This window comes from Hippopotamus amphibius, chromosome 6 (genome assembly GCF_030028045.1).
Source record: "Hippopotamus amphibius kiboko isolate mHipAmp2 chromosome 6, mHipAmp2.hap2, whole genome shotgun sequence".
In the NCBI taxonomy this organism is placed as follows: domain Eukaryota; kingdom Metazoa; phylum Chordata; class Mammalia; order Artiodactyla; family Hippopotamidae; genus Hippopotamus; species Hippopotamus amphibius.
Window position 1 is genome coordinate 6,148,910 of NC_080191.1, and position 22,679 is coordinate 6,171,588.

General features: G+C 37.0%; 1 protein-coding gene across 3 annotated transcripts in view; it reads left to right on the top strand.

Moving 5' to 3' along the window:
• Positions 1-22,679, top strand: part of PRKN (parkin RBR E3 ubiquitin protein ligase) — a 1,257,866-nt gene that overhangs the window by 238,849 nt on the left and 996,338 nt on the right. For all 3 annotated transcript variants that reach the window (XM_057738154.1, XM_057738155.1, XM_057738156.1), the window contains exon 3: positions 3,646-3,809. In XM_057738154.1, the coding sequence (XP_057594137.1) occupies positions 3,646-3,809 (164 nt within the window). The remainder of the gene's footprint in view (positions 1-3,645; positions 3,810-22,679) is intronic.

Below are 22,679 nucleotides of genomic sequence, written 5' to 3' on the forward strand. Positions count from 1 at the left end.
GTGTTTAGTGATATGATGTTTATTTCTGATGCTGTAATAGGTGTCATCAAAACAAGCATTCCCAAACTTTTAATTTATAATTAAATCTCAGAACATGGAGATAAGCTAAAATCTTCATCATGTCTCTGTTTCTAGAAGGTTTCTGTCCATCATGAGGTGGAGCAGAAGTCACAAAAATAGGCTACTTAATTTAGCTCTTCTCACCTCCTATTTAATCTATCTTAGTTACAAAACAAGCTGCTTTAATGAGTGCTACCTCCTCTAGGTGACTAAAATTAGGAAACTAGTTTTGTAATACAAACTTACCTTGTGCCAAGAGTACAAGGTCTGTACTAAGGACTCTTTCCAAAATTTTCTAATACATCCATAATCTCAACAAATGATTTATAAGTGGCACTTGACATTGTATACATTATCTCTATTTAGCACTTAAGGAAGCTATGAGTCCAGGTGACCAGATAACTAGTCCTAAGTCATAAATTAGAAAGTGGCACAACTAGGTTTCCAATTTCTCTTTTCCTGGCTCTAAGGGCATTCTGCTTTCTATGACTCTTAAAAATGTAGTAGATGGGGAGGGTTGGGTGCTTCCTTCCTCCTCTCTTTCAGGAATCATGGCTGGAATTACCAGACTAGAACAGATGGGACATGACATATTTCTCACATGGGTCAGAAAAAGATGGAGACCCACTACAAATTATGCTACTGCCATTAAGCACTAGCTGTTTTGCACAAAATGGGCATCTGGTTATTTATCAGGTCACTTTAAGGTGTTTGTTCTTATCCACACCAATGTTTTAGTTGGCCAAATACCTGCTATGTATTTGATCAATCTTTCCATCAGAAATTCATGCTATATTTCTGACTTGCTACTCAAAAATATTCATTTTTAAAGTATTCATACAATTTATCTAAATTGAACTTAAGTTCACAAACTTTAAGTTTCTATTTATAAGGGAAACAATGGCTTTTAGATCATAATGACTTCATTAGTGGTACAGAGTTACTTAGCATGTTTTTTTTGCAGATTTTTTTCCCTTTATTTTTTTTTTATAATTATTGTCCTTAAGTGGAATTCCCATGATTTGAATCCCTGGAGAAAATCAGCAACTTTAGATCTCCCAGAATATTTATTCCTTTTTTGATTTGCCTTTGTATAGTTTTCAACTGCTTCTTCTCCAATGGTGTTTTACTTTAAAAAAAAAAAAAAAAAAATCTATTCACACTACCAGAAAGTCAAGTTTGGAACTGGGACCATACCTTTTGTGCCCTATAGCCAATCACTCGTCACCATGTCTTATCTGATGAATTGGTTGTCTTATGGTCTCTGATCTGAGGATGCCAGGAACATACCTCAAGGGCTTCCAATACATTTTCATTTCTCCTCTACTTTCAACAGTGTCACATGGCATCTACTTAAAAGTATATCAAAAGTAGCTTTTCCTCTGTAATTGTTTCTTTTTTTTTTTTTTCATCAGTTTTCTTTACTTGGAACACTTTCGTCACTTCCAATTCTTACTGTTTCTAAATATTTTCTATACTGGTAAAATATGTCAGGCTTTTGTTCTTGTGGTGTCATCTCTGGCACCTACTCTCAGTTTGATATCATTTTTATCTCATTGTGTCTTATAACTATTGTTCATTGTTCTTTGCTCTTCACTGGAGCTTTTATTTTTTAAATCTTATTTTCTAATGCTCACCTGTATAGAGGCTATCCAAATTATGTTATAAAGACTTTTTGCTGTTGTGATTTCTATTTTTTTATCATTTAGGCAGTGTGTTTTAGTAGAAATGGAATGGGATTTAGAGGTGGATTGAACTGAAGTTAAATTGTGATTCCATTAAAAAGCAGCTGATGTCCTTAGAAAAGTGATTACGGTTCTCTAGGCCTTCATTTAATTTTCTATTACATACGGATAATAATACTGACCTTACCAGATCATCAGGAACCTTAAGAATAGCGTATGTAAGGTACAACTTCTACCACATAGTAACTGCTAGAATATTATTGGCATTGTAATTATAATTTTATTATAATTATTACTTGCTGGGCCATCTCACATCTGAATTGAGAATTAGTAAGTGACAATGCTACATTTAAAGGAGATACAGCAGAAAATAAACAATAGTGTCTGATCTTAATCTTTTAAAGAAAGTAAAATACATACCAAAAATATCTGAGACATATACAAATATCTGTTACTTTGAAAGTAACTGTGTGATCATTGTAAACACTATAAATATTACTTAATGTATCATAGAACACCCTCTGTGGTTTATTTATATTTTGAAGATGAAGGAACTGAGAGTTAAAGAGCAAAGGTTAATATGTTTATCCCAATCTCCTAAGCTGATGAGAGACCTACAGGAATTGGTGAATAGGTCTTCTCACTTTGGAGGATGTATTTGTCGCCTCTGCTATGCTGCTTCCATGAGAGAATGTGGCAAGTCTTGTAAGACATACACAGTAAATGCCACTGGAGACCAAAGAGGTGAGCTCAGTCGTAACGGGGCTGATAGTGAGAGGCCTCTTGGAGGAGGTCACATTTGAGGTGGATCATTGAGGTGAACAGGCTTTCAACAGGCAGAGGTGAGGAAGGGAGTGACGTGAACAAAGGCAAGAGGTGGGGCAGGAGTTTTCGGTGATGTGTTTTTTGGGAGCATTTAGTTTAGCTGAGTACCTGCAGGGACTGATGGAGCAAATGCCAGAAGATAGGTTTGTGCCAGATTAGAGGGGTCTTGACTTTTTCTCCCCAGTGATCAGCGTGAGCCTTTAAAAGATTTGAGGGTTATGATATGGTCAGAGCTCTAGATTAATGAGATTTACTTTGCAGAACAGGGTAGAACACTTGGGTAGTGAAGAGAGTATGTTAAGACTCCATTTGAGAGCCTGTTGTGAGAATCTAGACATGGTTTAATGAGTGTAGTGACAGAAGGAATGGAAAGGAAAGGCCAGATGTGAGAGACATTGAGGAGGTGGCAAGGCAGTTGGCAGTGAGAAGGCAGCATGTAAAAAGACTGTAAGGTTCCAGCCTGGGTCTTGAGGGGAATAGTGATTCCAAAAAGACAAATGGTATCACTAGTTTCAAAGAAGGGGCAGATATATATCCCCATAGGCCCTAGTAGAACCTTTTGTCTGGGAGGACCACCAATGCCTAGGGCTCTTAAACACAGCCTTGGTAGGTCTTCACTCTAGTCTATAAAGTGGCTAGATTTCTTCCATTGCTATACCATGAGTGCTAACACAATGCCTTTGATTTTTTAAGGGGGCACCGTAGAGGCAGTGTGAGTTTGTACAGGCTGTCAGAACTGAATCTCTTCAATAAACTCATGGGAATGTTACAATTCCAATCAAGCAAGTGTTCTGCTTGAGTCCCTCTGTTTCCCAGGATGGATGTCAAAGGGAGCATGCGATTTTGTTTGCGGGTCACTGACTCATATATGAAAGGGAAATCCCACAGGGAAACTCCACTTTTCTCTCAATGTTGCTCCATAGCATTAAGTTTCATGCTGTAAGTGAAAGAAAATGTATACTGTTCACCGAAGGGCAGTGAGGGGTAAATCAGTTCAGAAATGTTGCTATTGCCATTTAAGGGCTTTGAGTAATGCTTGCTTTTTTTTTCCCTCCCCTCCAATTTTCTTGGTCAGTGTTTGTCAGGTTCAACTCCAGCCATGGTTTCCCAGTGGAGGTCGATTCTGACACCAGCATCTTCCAGCTCAAGGAGGTGGTTGCTAAGCGACAGGGGGTTCCAGCTGACCAGTTGCGTGTGATTTTCGCAGGGAAGGAGCTTAGGAATGACTTGACAGTGCAGGTGAGTCTTCCTTAGTGGCTCATTCCTGGGATGCAGCCAGCCGCGTTGTCTCTGCTGCTTCTGCTGCCAAGCTGACATTCATGCCTGAGATCTAATAGAATAAATAGTGCCTGGGGATTCCTTGAACTTTACTCCACACCGCTTCATTAATTCTGACCTTCTTAATTATGCATTAAAACAGCAAGCAGGAAGGATTGGTAGAACAACTGAGAGAGGGAGACAGAGAGACAGAGAGAGGGAGCGCACAAACTGGGCTTAGTGAATAAATGTTTACTGACTACAGGAGCAGCAAGGCACAATTTCTGTGTCTGTTCAATTTCTACCTTACTGATTCCATTTGAATCTTAATGAAGAAGGATTCAAATAAATTGTTCCAAATCAGGCTGCTCAGTCACTGTGCTGTGAGGAATCTGTAACCCAATTGTGACCCCTGGAGGATGGTCGTAGGTCTGCTGTAAGGTGCAGGGTGCAGGGCCGTTCACAACAGCATTGAGAGCTCCCTGCCCCATCAGAATTGAAGATACCCAAGCTGATGGTGAAGGAAGACTGACACACAGCACGGGTCCACCTTTGTATTTAATTTCCCCAAGCTTCAGTGACATTTTCCCTAGGATGGGCCACTGAAACGTTAGAGAGGGAGCAGTGTGTGTTTTCTCTCCTGTCCCTAATGCTTTCTGGGCACTGCACGGCTCTTAATACCATCGAAGGGCTGTATCCTTTCCATCTGGGTGTTTGATTCATAACAGTGATTCCTTTAGGAGAAGGGAGGGCTGAGTAGGCGATGGGTGAGCAGTGCCGTCACCTAGGAGGGGAGACCTGTGATTTGTTCGGGACGCCAGCAAATAGGACTCAATATGGATTGAAGTCATTCTTTGAGAAAGCCTGAGACTCCAGTTGCTTTCTGCGGATGGTTCGGGTGATGCTGAAGAACCACACAGACACACTCTCCCCCTTTCTTAACCAGCACAGATTAATTGCACTTGTGTTTACAGCTGTGTGGGGGCTGCGGCTGTGCACAGCGGGGTGCTGCTGGGTTTCTACAGAGTCCCTACTTCATTGACCTCCTATCACTGTCTCTTCTGGGTGATGATGTTTATTGCTTTGTGAAATCTGGGTGTACAAAAGAAGCTATAGAAATGCAAATCGTTCCCTCCTTCCCCAGCACCTCTCGGGTGATGGCAGGTAGCACGTGCTCACTGTGCACAAACGGCTGTGCTTTGCTTTTAGGCAATTTGTTTTATAAGGGAAGTGCCTGTGCTGAAAAGTGTTTTGATTTTTTTTTTATTTCAGTCAGCTAAAAAGCTTTTTTACTGTACCTGCCAGCCTCTAAATTCAAGAATGTTTCCTTCATAAATTTTTTAAAAATAGCTTCCTGAACCAAAATATTTTATGTTACCGGAAGTTTTGAAGTTTCAGGTTGTAAAGCTTCTGGCCTCTACCACTGGAGCTGATAAGTTAGACTAATTGCTACAGACAGTTGATTTTTACAGATAGATAGAGATAGAGATGTAAATGTAGATATATAGATAGATTGATTAAGATTCTTTCTTTTGACAAACGCTACCAATGTCTGGTGGAGATTGATTCTCAGGGGATCCCAAAGAAAGGCAAAATTCATCCCTGCTCTTGTAGGGACTGCTATTTACAAAGGCCTCTAAAATCAACAGAAATATTAGGTTGAACTACAGGTTAAAACTATCAGCAATTTCATGTGGCTCAACCTAGTAGCTATAATATAAGAATGATAACTGAAATGTAAGTATTATGAAATTTTAAAAGCGGAGAAAACACATCTGAGTGAAAGTCACCAAGAAAGACTTCATGGATAAATCGAAACTTGGGTAGGATTCTGGAGATGGAGAACGAGCATGGGGTGTGCTTGGGAACAAGCATAGGTTCCCATTCCTGGAGAACCTAGAACAAGTGCTGAAGATGGTGTAAGAAGGGAGTTGGGAGCTGTATTTTACGGAGCTTTGACCTACGTGACGTTGTGGTTTCATGCATGGAGATCTAGAGCAAAATAGGGTGCCCTGGAGAGAAATGGGAGTCTGGAGATCCAGTCTGATCAGGGGTAGGATGAGGAGTTTCATCCATGACAAGCGTTAATGCCGGTGGGAGATGCTGGCAGGCGGTTGAACGTAGGTGTGGAGCTTGCTTGCTTTATATTTGAGGACACCTATGTGGAGGTAAAGGTTAAGGTGCTGGAACAGATTCAGTTGCCAAGGTGCAGAGGCAAGTGGCACAAGCAGTCCCTTAGGTAGCAGGGGAAGAGCCAGCAACGGAGGTGTCATCCATCCAGCTGACACTTTTGAAGGTAATTTGGAGATGAAAATTGCTGCTAAAGGATATATGTGCTGTGAAAAGATGGAGGATGGGGAAGAAAAGAGCCTTTGGACTTGGCGACAGTGGTGATGACTTAGGGACTTTCAGGACTCCAGGCCAGGACCATAGTTGGGAAAAGCCAGATTGCAGGGACTCAGTATGAATCATGGGATGATGTAATGAGCACGTCAGCTGGTCATTGAGGGGAAGGAGAAACAGAAGGAAGTTCCTGCAGGAGCAGCAGGCCCTGCACTGTGTTGTACATTTCCTAGCCCTTGGCTGTGTGCATGGGTGACTTGTACACAGTGGTAATCAGCGTGAAAATGCAGTTTTATTTTGTGAATTTCTTTCATGTAACATTATATCATAGGCATTTTCCATGTTGTATAATCTTCATTTCTAAATGTCTAGATGATTCTCTGTAATAAGAGTGTTAATATTATATTTAGGGAGTGTCTAGTTTTTAAGATTACAAATTAAGGCAAAACGATTTTTTGAAAGGTATCTTACATACTTAGAGACTATGGCCTCTGTGTTTCAGTTCGCTCATTTGTAAAATGGGAATAATAATAATACCTATCCCATTGGGATTTTGTGAGGACTAAGTTAATTTATGTGAAACTCTTAGAACAGGGTGCGGCACAAGGCAAGCACTAATGTTAGCCTTTATCAGCATCATCACTTGCATGACTGTGATTATTACTATTACTTCAGGGTCTAAGCCATCACCTTAAATAACATGGCAACCTTCCATCATGAATTATGATGAGTATACCTGCAATAATTTTAACAGTTAAGGCAGTGATAATAGGATGCATATTTTATTGGGGCAGTAAAGTGTGTGTGTGTGTGTAATATTTATACATTTTAACTAAAAAGAACTTTGTGGAGTTTATAAATAAATGTTTGACCCTTACATATACAGGTTTTACTTAAGAATAGTAGGATTTGAATTTAGCAGACTTAAAAAGATTTTACTATTCCTCTAATATTTAGTAAAAATAGATACTTATGATGTATTGTTCAGAGATTCACCATGGCATTATCGCTTTTAAACCAGGTTTTTATAAAGTGGGTATCTGCCATCTGCCATACCCTGTATTTGTTAGAAGCAAACTGGAAAGAGCTATGCATTTTTCCTACTTCATAAACAATGTTTCTGTGCATGTTTTTATTGTCCTTATACTTACAAGTATACAATATAAAATATGTCTTTGACATATTATTCACAGTAAATTGATATTTTTTTTCTCTGTAAAGAGTTTTTATCAGCTCTTGCAACAGAGTATTCAGGGCCTATTCAAATGATGGGTCAGCCTTTCTCCTGTCCCCCAGTTCTAACACACTGTGTATCAAGAATCCCTGAATCACCTGTACATAATTTTCAATTTATTATTCAAATTTATACAAGGAGAATAAGGTTCTAATGTAGTTGTATATACCAAAACTGATGAACTTTGCAATTAGACTAACTGTTAAAATTATAGGGACTTGAGAATTTATATAAGATTTTGTTTGAGCAGAATTGGTCACACAATTATGAAGGCTGACGAGTCCCAAAATCTGCAGTCAACAAGCTTAGTTTCAGTCCAAGTCTGAAGGCTTGTAAACTGGAGGAGGTGATGATGTCGTTCCTATCTGAACGCTGGTAGGCTCGAGACCCAGGAAGAGTGGATGGTTCAGTTCAAGTCCCAGGCTGAAAAAAAAATAAAAGAAAAGAAACCAGTGCCCCACCTAGATGGCCATTGGGCAGGAGGAATTCCCTCTTACTCATGGGAGGGTCAACCTTTTTGTTTAGGCCTTAAACTGACTGGATGCGGCCCAAATAAACTGGGGAGAGCCATCTGATTTACTCAGTCTACTGGTTCTAGTATTAATCTCATCTGAACACACCCTTACACCCTCACAGACACACCTAGACTAATCTCTGACCAAATGTCTGGGCACTCCATGGGCCAGTCAAGTTGACACATAAAATTAACCATCACAACCAGGATATGAGAAACCTCATTATATTTAACTAGTGTTAGAAGAAAGTTATTCTATTTTATTCTTTGTAATTATGAATTAGACTTAGAAAGTAGAAAATAAAATTTGGCTGTTTTCCATAGAAATGTTTGCTTTATAAAAGGATTCATTCAGATGGATGGTCAAAAATTCCTTTCAAAAAATATTCAATTTTATGATATTTATAATGTATATATATACATTTGGAGACTATCATTTCATGAAATAGGTCATTTTTGCAATAAGTATTAAAGGACATCAGTTTATTACCCCTATTAAGCTTTGTGATATGACAAAATTTGAGTTTGGAAGATCAGAGGCATTAAGACTTTAATAGCTTAGGTTGTAAATACTAAAGAAAAATATATGACCCTAAAAAAGTCAAATTATTTAATTGGCTATATTTTTAGTGATATACATCATATATATTTTAAAATTTGTGAGTATATTAAGAAAAAATCAATTTTCAAAAATTTAGCTAAACAGTATTTATGTTAGAGGAGGTTCAAGGAACATACAGGGTATTCACAAGGCTCTTGTACAATTTTTAAAGTTTCAAAATTTAGCAGATTAATTAGAGATATGAGCAGAACAATATATATTTTTTGAAATAGATAAATATTGTTACAGATTTCTAAAACTTGAATTCATTAGTCATTGGACATAGCAAACGTGAGGAGTCCCTGCTTCATGTCAGGTGTCAACAGATACCAAGTGAACTTGGACTTCTGTTTCCACTGGCAGTAATAGGTGATGCCCCCCTTCTGCAGCTGGAGCAGTGTCATAAAAAGCTAAAACAGAAAGTTTAAATAAAAGCCAGAGTCTCATAATTTAATGAGAAAGTGGCCAGATAACAAGAGAAAACCACCAAGAACGAGGAAGCTCTCAAATTGAATGAAAAAAAAATTTAAAAAATCAACAGATGCTAATACTGAGCTGACAGAGATGGTAGAATTATCTGACAGGTATTTTAAGCAGCCATGATAAAATGCTTTAAGCAACAATTATAAACATGCTTGAAATATGGGGGGAAAAGATCTGAGAAAAATAGAAGATATAAAGAAGAATCAAATGGAAATTGTAGAACTGAAAAATACACTAGCAAATAAAAAGCTCCCTGGATGGGCTCAATAGCAGAATGGAAGAGGCGGGGAAAATGTCAATGAACTGGAAGATAGAAAAATAGAAATTACACAATCTGAACAGAGAGAAAATGGACTAAAAAAGAAAGGAAAACAAAGAGCCTTAGACACATGTGGATCTATAAAACTACATTTAAAATTGTGTCATCAATAAAAGAAGGCAGGAAAAAGTGCTTAAAGAAATAATGGCTCAAAACTTGCCAAATTTTGCAAGAGACATAAACTAACAGATTAATGCAGCTGAGAGATTCCAAAATTGGATATATTCAAAGAAATCCACACATAATAATTAAACTTCTGAAAACTATAAATACAAGGATAAAGTTTTGAAAGCATGTAGAGAAATTGTACAACTTACACATAATGGAAAAACAATTTGAATGACAATGGCTTTCTCATGAGCAACTATGAAGGTCAAAAGGAAGTGGCACAATGTTTTTCAAGTGCTGGGGAAAAAAGAAAAAGAACTGTCAATCCAGAAACCTAGACCTAGCAAAAATACCTTTAAGGAATGAAGGAGAAGTCAATATATTTTTGGATGAAGAAATACTAATAGAAATTTTCACCAGCAAAACTACCCTAAAAGAATGAATCAAGGAAGGCAGTTCTTTAATATGAAAGACAATGATAATAGAAGGGACTTTGGAACATCAGGAATGAAGGAAGAAAGAAAACAGTAAGCAAAGGTATGGTTAAATACAATTGACTTTCCTTCTCTTCTTTAGTATTCTAAATTATGTTTGAGGGTTGTAGAAAAAAATATAACAATGTCTTATGTAGTTCTAAATGAATGTAGAGGAACTATTTAAGAGAAATATAAACAGAAAAATAAAGGGACATAAAGAGAGTAAGGTTTCTATACTTTACTTGAATCTACAAAGTGACAACCCCAGCAAAGTGTGACAAGTTAGAAATGTATAAGCACTAGAGCAACCACTAAGATAGGTAAATGATTAAAATATAAAATAGTGACAAGACTAAATGCTGGTGAGGATGTGGAGAAACTGAGTCATTGATATATTGCTAGTGGGAATATAAAACTGTACAGCCACTCTGGAGGAGAGTATGATGGTTTCTTAAAAAACTAAAGTTGTATTTACCATATGACACAAAAACCAATACATGAATGTTTAGCAGCTTCATTCATATAAGCCAAACACGGGGAATAATCCTGATGCTCTTCAGCAGATGAATGATTACACAAACAGTGGTCCCCAACACCATACTCAGTTATTAAAAAAGCAACAACTATTGATACACACAACATTTTGGATTGAATCTTAAGAGAATTATGCTGAGTGAAAAAAACCCAATACCAAAAGGTCACATTCGAAGTGATTCCATTAATTTAACATCTTTGACATGACAAGATTGCAGAAATGGAGAAGAGATGAGTGGTTACTAGAGGTTAAGGAGGGTGTGGGAGCAGGAGAGAAGAGTGTGTGGCCGTAAAAGGACAACGGGAGGGACTCTTGTGGCGCTGAATGCTCTGTATGTTGACTATACCAGTGCTGATAGTGTGACTGTGATATACTGTATTTTCGTAAGATGTTGTCATGGGGGAAACTGGGAAAAGTGTCCCTGGGATATCTCTGTATTATTTCTGACACCAACATGTGAATCTACAAGTATCTCAAGATAAAGTTTTATTTAAAAAAACACAGAAAAACTTAAGTCCTGCCCTCTTTCACAGAGGAATAGAAAGTATCTCTTTATATAAAATAAACAAGTTTGTTATTTGCATCTATTTTAAAGGAACAGTAGTTATAAATGTCGTTTTCAACATAAGAAATTAGAAAATAATTTAACTGATTCTCAGAGATTAATTCATAATAAGAGTCAATAGGTAAACTTACTTCTGTACTACTTATAGAAGTATTAAGGCATCTTTTTTGAATTCTTAAACAGACTCCTTAGCACCTTATAGGTCTGCATAGACATGATCAGTATTTATTTTCAAAGCCTTTACCAAATATTTCAAATAAACAAAAATAAACATTTCAGAACAAGTGTGTACTCTGTACGTTTTCCAGAGTAATTCGAGAGTGATATACTGTAGATTTAGGCAATAAACAAGCACCATTGTGGTTATAATAATTAGAGAAAACATTCACTTAAATACTGCTCCCCTTTTATTGGTACCATACATTTAGATAGTAGCAGGAATTTAGGGATGAAATGGTTTCATTTATAAACTAATTTATTTAAAGTCTTTTTACTTTCTCTCTTAAGACAAAAAGAGGCTAGATTAGAACATGGGATGCAGTTCCACCATGATTTTTTGTTTGTATATAAAAGAAGAATTATGCAAATGACAGTATAAATGGCCAATATGTTTTACTTAAAATTGTTTTTTTCTCTGATTGTAAGACAAAAGGAAGCCAGGTTAGATACCATTATGTTGAGAACAGTCATATAATGATTTCATTGTATCTAAGAGTACAGTTGTGTAAATGAGACCCTCAGACACTTTGGGAAGAATAAAAGAATTTTTCTCAGAGGGTAGACTTGCTAATGGAACTGACTGCTGGCCCCATTCATGTAGGTAAAATGTAGACACCACTTCAGCTCCTCCGAAGAACTGGTATGTTATTGTGGCAGCTGGTAAGTACTGCAAAGTGTCTGGGTCTAGAATCAAAGGATGATAATCTGTACAGAGCAAGTGCTCGTTGCAGAAAAACCCTCATTCTGTCTGTTTGTGTCTGGCTGTTTATATGTGTCAGAAAGAATCTCTGGAATTACTTACCTCTTTGCATAATTCAGAACCCTCAGAAATGTTATCCTTCTGTTGAAAGGAAGTCTTGACATTTCTGTGCCCCTGCGGACTTATGAAACATCTTTGAGGATTGCGATGGATAAACGCAGACTTAAAGAAAAAAAAAAAAGAGAGAGAGATTCTTTTAGCTTATAAGAGGCTGAGGATATACAGTTTGTGGATTTATTTAACAGGCTCACGTCTCACAGTTGATTCCATTGCACTTATTGTGCTCAGATTGCAAGGTAGAAGATCTATGGGGGCGTGAAACTCTGGAACAGACCAATCCGCCAGATCTTAACCTAGGATGCACTTTATTAGAGTATAAAAGGCAAAGCCTGTCTCATTGGAAACCTGACAAATGAAAGAGGAGCAATTGCACACTGTGAAATTTTATTACTATTCACTGAAGTCCTCATTTCAAATATTCTCTTCTGTTTTCTCTGTTATTGGACTCAAATTCCATCATCCAGTTGACCTGATTTTGTTTAAGATTTTATTTAATACAGTCACCATCTTTTACAGAAAAATTTAAGACTCAAGAATTTATCTATACCACTCATCCTAAAGTTTCTACACCAAAAGACTGCTCACCCAAATTCAACCTTTTCCTTCTTCCCTCTTACCAAGTAACTGTAACAAGCCTGAGATTTTTGTCATAGTACAATGAAATTTTTTATATGAAAGCACTCTTTAAATCTTATATACCAAACTCACTTATGACGGGTCAGTATGAGAGCATGTAGACTCCTTCATCTTTTGTTTGTAAGTGTGCTTGAGTTACAGCTTAAATTAATGAATAGATTTTTGGTAAATATTCACTCTGCTATCTTATTTTTTAGATATGAATTAAATGAGAGATAAAGTTAAATGTGTAAAAATAATTCATTTTATTATTTGATGCTCATAAGACAGAGAAAACAAAATTAAATAGGACAGAGAGTTTTACTTTTCTTCTTCAACTCTTAAGTTTAATATTGATAAGAATACAATTCTCTAAAACCATTTATCAGCAGAATTTTAATTAAATTAACATTGGATAATTCAAGGTTGTCACACTAACCTTTCTAATGCAGTGAAGGATGTGGTAAACAGAGCATTTTTTGGCCGCTTGTTGAAACAAAGGACATACACTCATTTCACAGAAGCAAAACCTCAGGTATTCCTGATCTGTGATGCAAGCCCATCCTTTATAAACTTAGTGTCAGTAGAGGGCTCTAGCCTTAATTACTTGCAGATTTTAAAAAATTATTTATTTTAGCCTTTTGTGCATATTGTACCTTCACACAGACAAGCATATATTCATTCAGGCACTGCAATTCTTAGGGAGAAAGTTATAAATTTGGGGAGTGAATTTGTGTAAACTACATTTCTTTGAGGGTTTTATTCTGTTATTGGATGTTATTTTGCCATTAAATATTTCTCTTCTATGGTTGGGCTTGGGCTACTTGGATTTGGAGATTCCACTCCTGTATGATTTCATATGTAGACTGATCATGGCAGAGAGCTCTGCTCTTTAAATTGATGGACATATTCTGAGGTTAGAGGGAGAGGTGAGGAATATGAGACCCCACCGATGTTTATGTTTTGGAATACATCACAGACTTTGTTTCAAATGTGTGGGCTTCTGAAAGCTCAATACAGGTTTTTCCAAGGATGTTTTCCATTTGTTTTTATATCTTTAAGTATTTCAAAGTGAATTGAAACAAGTTTGCATTCCATTTATGCATAATTCATCACATTGTTCTGAAAGGAGAGAACATAAAAACAAAAGCTTAGTAAGATACTTCCAGGGTTGCTTAACGCTTGGACACTAAGAACTCCAGAACCCCTGAAAGTAGATAACACCTGCTTCCTCAGTTTATCTGTTTTGCCTCCCACGTCAATTCTTATGATTTTGAGCAACATTAATATACATGCTGTTTTTATAGAAGCCTAAATGCCTTTTATATATATTTTTAATCCAGGGGAGTTTTAAGATGTCATCTCCAACATACGCTTCTTTGCCATACATAACAGAGGTGTTAAAACTTCAAGAATGTGATATACTAGGTGAAATCAGTTTAGAATTCTGCTCGACTTTCTGATACATAGTTATAATGAAGTGGGTATGAATCACTCTAAAGTCAGACTTTCTAGGGCGGGCAAGCCATTTAAATTTTCAAGTCTCTATTTTTCTCATCTATAAAATGGAGATAGTAATAGTGCCTATATTTTTATAGAGTTGTTTTGAGTATTAAATGAAATTATACCTTCAAAGGACAGACACGAAAGCAAATTTTAAACTATTATTAATGTACTTTCATGAAAAATTCAGAAAAAGAAAAAATCTTTTCTGATATGCAATAGATTCATCTTGAAAATTATTTTGTTTTAAACACTCCTAAAAGGAACACATTTACCCCATTCCAAATTCCTATTCTACATTCAGGCTAATCTCAGAATGGCATCATACGTATTATTTGTGGGAGCTCCTTTGGTTTAAGTCTTAATGATAAATTGTTATTTTAAAAAAAGAACATGCCCTATTCTCATGGAGTTTACCTTTTTCTTTAATGTGCTGGATATATCTGAACTATTTTATTTTGGAAACAATTTTACAGGTATACTCACTGTTCAAAATCTATTTAATGAGGGGCACACAATAATTTGAGATTGCTCCTAAGAGTTTGTGAGTTGCTTGAATGTAAAACAGAGGGCAAGAGGATAGGAAGGCATTCTAAAGAGAAAATACTGTACATTATTTGACCCACTTAAATGATTTATTTGTTGTCTTTGTAATTTTTAAGCAGAATGGAAATACTAAATTTACATAACCTATCATTCTGTAGTCCATTTAAAGCTAGATTAAATTAGTATATTTTTGTATCTGTTTTGAGTGCTTTAAAAGGAAAAGATTGATTTCTTATAGGCCAATCTTCATATGTTGCCTGTATTGCATATTATATGAAACTGTTGAGTCCATCTCTATCTTTTACATTTAACGCCATAGCATTATTTAAAAGTATATATTATACATATTTTACATACATATAATCATATATCAGTTATTCAGTCCTGTTCACTGACAGTAAACAATTAAAAACATTTGTTCCATTTTCCTATAAATAGGTATATGAGCCACTAAGAGACTAAATTAATTATGATGAAGCAGACATTCTTCCTAGGATTGATTTCAATGTATTAAAAATATGTCATTGAATGTTTATAAAAAGAATTTGAACATATAGAAGACAAATATCAAGGGATGTTACTATGTGAATTACTTTTAAGGCTTGATTTGACTAGGAAACATAGATTTTTGTATAATGAATTTGAAAAATACAATAAACTTTTTAGTAGTCTTTTAGGGTTTGCTTTTTACTTAGTATTATCAGTTCTTGCCTCAGGTGGAAGAATGTTGCAGTGGGCAATCTCCTTTTCAAAAGTATTGGATTTGTTTTTGTATTATTTTTTATTTATTTTATTTTATTTTGACACTTAAGATGGATGGGAGAACTTTAAGTGTCAGACCATATCTTTGAATGAATGTGTTTTATCTAATAATAGTGTTTTTATAGATACTAGAAAGTAAATAAAAAATAACACAAAGGACAGACAATTGTTCATATTTCACATTCTGGCCTCATTAAATTTATTTGTGCAGTCATGATATATATTCTGCTTACAAGTTCCACCTCTTGCCCTCTACAGCATTCTTAATCACCATCCAGCCTCCACAAGGCAACCTCCTAGATTCTTTCAGCAACTCTAATTGGGTTAAATACAGCAGTTTGCTGGCAAACTGTCTCTCCATAATAAAAAGGACTGACTGTAGCACTGGAGGTTCAGTGGTATAAATCCTCCCACCCTGGTCTTTTTCAAGGTTCTGATGTGATAACACTGAATGCAGAGTTGGAAAAAGATGCTCACAGTCTGTTCTTAGGAATTGGCATGGGCTGGTTCAGCACAACACCCGGATTCTTTATCTCATCTCTTTGTACTTCCAGCTTTGGATTTGTTCTGCCCTTTTAAACCGTAAGAAACCTTTGTTCGGAAAACCTTTTCAAATGTTTGAAGATAATTGATGTGCCCTTAAACCTTTCTTCTCCTGTCTTAACATCTATATATTTTACTTACATCTTTAGACAAATTCCATTTGGGCATTTTTAAGAGTGAAGAGAGTGCTAGACCCTGGAGCTGGCCTGACCATGCTAGAGCAGCTATATGTCCCCTAGTATGATGTGCCTATTAATGTGGCCCACTATTTTATTCTAGGATCAATGATATGGCTTATATAGTTGCATAGTCAATTTAAACCTCTTCTTCACAAGGTCTAGATTTTAGTCAGTTCTCACATTCTTTATTTGTGCAACTGATTTTTTTTTAAACATTCACGTAACGTTATCTTATTGAGACCCCGTTAAGAATCATGAGTAAGACATGGACCCTCCTCCCAACAGCCTCACAGCCTGGCTGGATGAATACGTGTACAACTCACAGTGCGTGGATTACAGAGGCAGCCCCCCGGTTTGAATGCAGGTTTGCTCTCCACTAGCTTTGTGAACTTTACCACATTAGCTAACCTTTCTATGCCTCAATTCCCTTCCCTTAAATGAGAAAAATAGTATTTCTACCTTGCAGGATTGTTGTGAGTGTGAGATGCGTTACTCTTGGTGAAGGATGTGTGAGCGTGCCTGGTGCCTCACAAGCACTCCTTACAGCCAGATGCCAGGATTGCAGTTACATCACTAGTCATTAAAGCGCTGCCCCAAGGAGGGAGCCGCCAGCTCTGCGGCAGGAGCCAGGAACGATGTCTCAGCTGAGGAGAGTCAGAAGCTGAGGCTTAAAAAGATAAATACAAGTTTCTTATATAAAAAGGGATGAAGACATTTTATGCAGAGATAGTAAAATATGAACAGACACTAGGGTCCGAACAGTTTAGAGATTCAGACCTTTGCTGCGACTGAACACAGGTTAAAAAGGAAGAATGCGGAAGTCAGTGTCTCGAGGAGAATGGGCTGGCCAAGTGCTGAGGGGCCTTGCCTGTAACATTCGGGGATTCAGGTGTGATTCTTGATTTTTGTAAGCAATGTATCATGCATGTCTACTCTGTACATGCGCTCCAGGTTGATGGCCTGGGAGAACAGTGATGAACAGTGATGAACACACACGCCCCTGCTTGTAGAGAGCTTTCTGCTTTGGAGCAGACGACAAGAAGACACAGATAAGTTTTGGGGAGCTTTATGCTCAGTTTGTGTAGATGGTGTGAGACGGTACGGGGAGAAAGAAGAAGCAGGTGGCCAGACTACTTTGGAGACCACTGCAGTGTAAGCAGTGCTAAGCCCTGACCTCAGGCAGCGATGGGAAAGAAGGACATGGAGGCCAAGTGTGCAAAGAGAAACTGGAGGTAGAATCTGCCAGTCTCATTGGAGGGCATGGCTGCTGTGCATGACCACTAGGATGAAGGAATGAGCCCTAAATGTAGGACTTCTGAATTCCTGTTTCATTGGTCTATAATTAAACAAATATTGATGGAACTTTTAAGATGTGACTTGTCATTCTTACAGTGGTGGGCAAGTCACACATGGAGCCTACATTCCATGAGCTATAAGAAGTTATTAAAGCTTTTTGTCAGAACATCATGAAAGTGAAAGGCACGTGTTAAAAAGGACAGTGCCAAAGGTATAAGGGACCCGGGCTGCACCAGCTCTGGACAGCTTTTGTCAAGACTTCTTGTTACATGTGAAAAATAAACCTCAATTTAGCTATGCTTCTGTAGGCAGTGTTTTGCTACATGCAACCAAACTCAATCGTAACCATTTAAACTATCAACAACGGTAAATTTCAGATAATGATAAATGCTTAGAATAAAAGAAAATGGGCTCAAAAGTAGTGATACTACCTTATAGTTATGGGAAATTTAGGAAAGACTTCTTGGATGGTCTTATTTGAGCTGAGATCTAAAGGAAACAGCCCTGGGGATATCTGGTGAAAAACATTCCAGGGAGAGAGAACAGCTAGTGAAAAGGACCTGAAGTGGGAATTAGTTAAACATATTTGAGGGCCATAAAGAAGGTAAATGTGGCTGGAACTTGGTGGAGGTAAGGAGATTGATCAGGAGGCTAATGCAGTTGTTTTGGGGAGAGATGATGGGACTCGACTGGAGTGCTAGAGTTGAAATGCAAGAAGCGCATGGATCTGTTAGGTTTTAGAGGTTGTTGCAGTAGGACTTGCTGATGAACTGCCTGATTGTGAGCCGTGAGAGGAAGTGAAGATTTAAATATGACACACGGATATGTGGGTTGAACACACATTCGTTGTTGATGCCACCAGGGACAGGGAAGAGGAAAGGAAAAAGAGGGATGTTTGAGGGGTAAGGAGTTCAAATAATTTTTATTTAAAGGGTTTAAGGTTTCAAATACATTTTAAGTGGAGATGTCTAGTAGACATTGTGCTTATATGAGTCCATCGTTTACGGCAGAGAATAGGCCAGAAATATAAATTGCAGGCTCAGTGTTTGACAGTGCTAGCAAATAGTATGTAGTAAGACACATTCTTCAGTGAAAGTTTATTTGAGAGTATACACCTATACTCCCAGTCAAGATGCGGTTAGATACAGAATCTAAACAGAGACCTGTAATGACAATTGCATCAGTGGCTTCCAGTTTGATTAGTATGCCAGTGCTTTCGCAACGCCTGACATTAGCAATCTCGATCTCCTGCACCAGTCAGATTTCCATTACAAGTCAAAGATGAATGAATGGTTTATACATAAACAATTGTATACAATTTGGAGAGAGGTTGTACACTTGTAATTGTTACTGCAAAGTACCTCAGGAGTGCAGAGGAGTGTGGGGATAATATAACAGATACCAATATGCCCACTGTTCAGCTTAAGAAAAAAAACAGAGCTAAAATTAGAGCCCTGACTGTACTTCTCTCTGATGCTGTTCCCCTCCGGGCTTCCCCATAGAGGTAACTAACGATTATCCTCAGTGTAGGATTTGTCACCATCATCCATGTTTTTAATACCCTTTTACTATATGTGTTTACCGTATTCCATATTACATACTTTGCATGTTTATGAATTTTAAATAAATGATAATATTATATTATACCTTTCTTATGCAACTCAGCTTTGTAATTTAGCCATCTTTTGAAATTAATCCATTTTGGTGCATGTAGTACTAGATCATCCATATTCATTAATGAGTAACATTCTCCTCTATGAATATATCACACTGTGTTCACTCTTATGCTGTTGGGAATCTAAACTGGTTCTAATTTTTGGTGTCACAGATAACGCTGTATTGAACACTCTTATATGTCTCCTTGTGCACACGTGGAAGAGTTTCTCTTAATCAAATCCTAGGAGTAGAATTTCTGGGTCAAAGGGATGTGCATCTTTAACTTTACTAGATATGGAGTAATTGTTCTGCTAGGTGAGTGTAATGATTTAAACTACCACTATGGGATTGTAGCTACAGATAGTTTGACTACAGTTAACAGGCATTTGCATCATACTTATAGTAAGTTATATACCAAAAATGTAGTCTCATACCGCCTGTCACTGGGTGTGATAAGGCAAAGTCATGAAGAAAATCTCAAACAATTAGTTAAAATAAGTCCTTGAGCTATATATAGTGACTGAACTTTGTCTAGGTATCTTGCAATGGAAAGAAAGGATGGAAAGGAATGGAGAAGGGGAGGAGAGAAGTGGGGAGGGAGGGAGGGAGAGTGGGAAGGACTACTGTTTTCCAGGATTGGTGAGAATCTAGAAAAATTTCTCCCTCTTTCTAGCAGGATTCTATCTTTGATCTGTCGTTTTCAGATGACCAGAGTCCATCACTCTCTGTAATCTGCCCTGTTTTCTCATTACCTGAAAACTTAGCTCTAGTGGTTGATGTGTGTAAAGCCAGATAACTGTAAGCACCTGGTTGAGAAAGTACAGCTTGAAGCCACATCACTTGGAGTATGCAGGAATGTAACCCCCGCGGTGGTGGGGGCAAGTCCATGTTCAGTCACTCTGCTGAAGTAAGCGTATGTGAGAGAAAGACTCTTCCACTTCGGAGATCTTTGTAGCGTTAAGATGTACCGTCAGTCCTGCATGTCCACAGCTTCCTCACCTGCAGATTCAATCAACCACAGGTTGAAAATATTTGGAAAAAAAAAAATCCCAGAAAGTTCCAAAATGCACAGCTTGAATTTGCCATGCACCAACAACTATCTACATAGTGTTTACACTGTATTTGGTATCATAAGTAATCTAGAGATGATCTGATGTATATAAGAGGTTGTGTGTAGGTTATATGTAAACACTATGCCATTTTATATAAGGGACTTGAGCATTTGTGTATTTTGGGGGGGGTGTGTGTGTAGGGGGGGCTAGGTTGGAGGGTTCTTGGAACCAGTGCTCCACATTACAAGGAATGGCTATACTATGGAAATAAGAAAAGGCAAAGAATCAGGAAAAGACTAGAAGAATAACGATTTTTACCTCACTAGTTATGTATTTTCTGTAATGATCCTCCATAGTTTTTATTACTCATAATGTCCTATTTTTGGACATCTCTGACTTAGAAGAGTCTGCATCTGACTCTGATGCTTCTACTTTCTAAAAGTACCACTAGAATTGTGATGTGCAGACAAACCTACTGTATTCTTGACCTTTCATGTCTCATCATGATCTCCACATAAAGTGCCCAAATAAGGCTGTCTATTCATATGCACCCACATAAAATGCACTGAATTATGATATCTCATGCTGTAGCGTATGCCTTCTTTCAATGGTGTACCGCCTACTTGACAGTAATTTTTCTTTTGTATACTAGGGACAGGCACAGTTATCTGGCAGAAATGCCATTTGAACCATTTGAAGGTTCAGAGCTAGTGGATTTGATTAAAGAAATCTTGTGTAAATAACCCTCCTTTCTCCATGTACAGGCCTACTAATACTACCTAACTTAGAAAATATAAAAACGGAACTCCAGAACTCTGTAAGTCAACAAGGAAAACACACACATATAATGTCTCCTTTATAACTGCTTTAGTTACATAGACTAAGAATTTCTACTGCACAAGATTGAAAAATTCTGAGTGACACATGTCAGAATTTGCTGCACGGCTCCAAGTGTGAGGCTTAAAGCAGCCATGTTCGCTAGTTTTAGTGAAGGACCTTAACCAAACCTGAAGAATAAGCCTTCCTTAATGAAATTAAATATTACTTAGTTCCTCGTTTATTATAACGTTTCCTAATTTCATAGCTATTAAGTTATTATCTTTTATTTCATATTACTTAATACTTACAGGCCAACATTATCTAATTACACCCGCGTGTTCTTCAGTATGTTTGCCTTACTCTGTTCTCCTCGTTTACAATAGGTCATCTCTGTATGATTAAATTATGTCATTCTTTGTTTATTTGCAGTACGTAGCAAATCCATGGAGTAGTTATTTAATAGACATTTGTTAGTGAGTAGCTAGACAGTCTATATTTAATATACGATGATTGGAACAGATCAGTTAATGTAGAAGATGTTATATTGTATCATTTCTGATCATACACACAAAAATAAATAAATAAAAACAAACCAAAATAAACTGAAGTAAGAATGCATAACATATGCAATTTTATGGAGCTAAATTACGGTGGGACAGAAATATCAAAGGGAAAATTGAGAGTCATAAAGAAACCACTATCAACTTTTAAATACTATTGGGAGCCGTCCAGGAGTCACTGTCCTCCGGTGTCCAAACATAAACATGCTACAGAGAAGATGTTGTCTTGGAAATGGTTACACTATCTCATGAAACCAGAGTTAGGCCAGATCTCTTGGCCATGTCATGAGATAGAGTCCCCAAAGGAAGCAGTTTATTATACTCATTTTGTGAGCTAGCTCCTCCACAGAGTGAAAAAGGAAGAAACCCATGGTGTTATCTCATAACCCTTTTCCTAGTGGACTGCATGGGTGCTATGATGACGTCATCTTTCTTGCCAGAAACACTAATGGGATGGTGTCTACTGTTATCTGGAGTTTTGTTTGATCATTATAAGTAAATAAGAGTAGCCTTTCATTTATTGTGTGTTTATTTGTAAAGCATTTTTTCATTTTATAGCATTCTGATGATATAGTAATTCCTCTTAAGAATTCATTTTAAAATGTGTCTACAACTTGATCAATATATAAAATTAAAATATGGGTAATCTGTATTCAATCTATATTGAAACTAAATTTGACTACATAACATTATAACTATCTCAAATTGGGGTTCATGAATGCACCCAGGTAATGAGGATTGCCCCATCCCCCGACCATTGTCAGTTACTGAGAATTAACAACCATGTAAATAAACACATGCTAAAACCTGGACCGTGAGCTGAAGCATTTTTCACATTTTTTATTCAAATGTGAATAAGGTGTAATTATTTATGATATTGCTTAAATCACCAAGTATAATGGGTCTTCCCTGGAAAACATTCCTTGGTTATTTGTTGTTTGTTTAGAATATGTAAGATTTTGCAAACTTGTGATTAGATATTTTTCTGGATGAGTATTGTTGAGATTAAATATTAATCAAGTAAAAATATGCAAAGTCTCCTCTAAAATTAATCATCAAATACTTTTGTGTTTCAATGCTTACCAGGTACCATTTTATTATTAT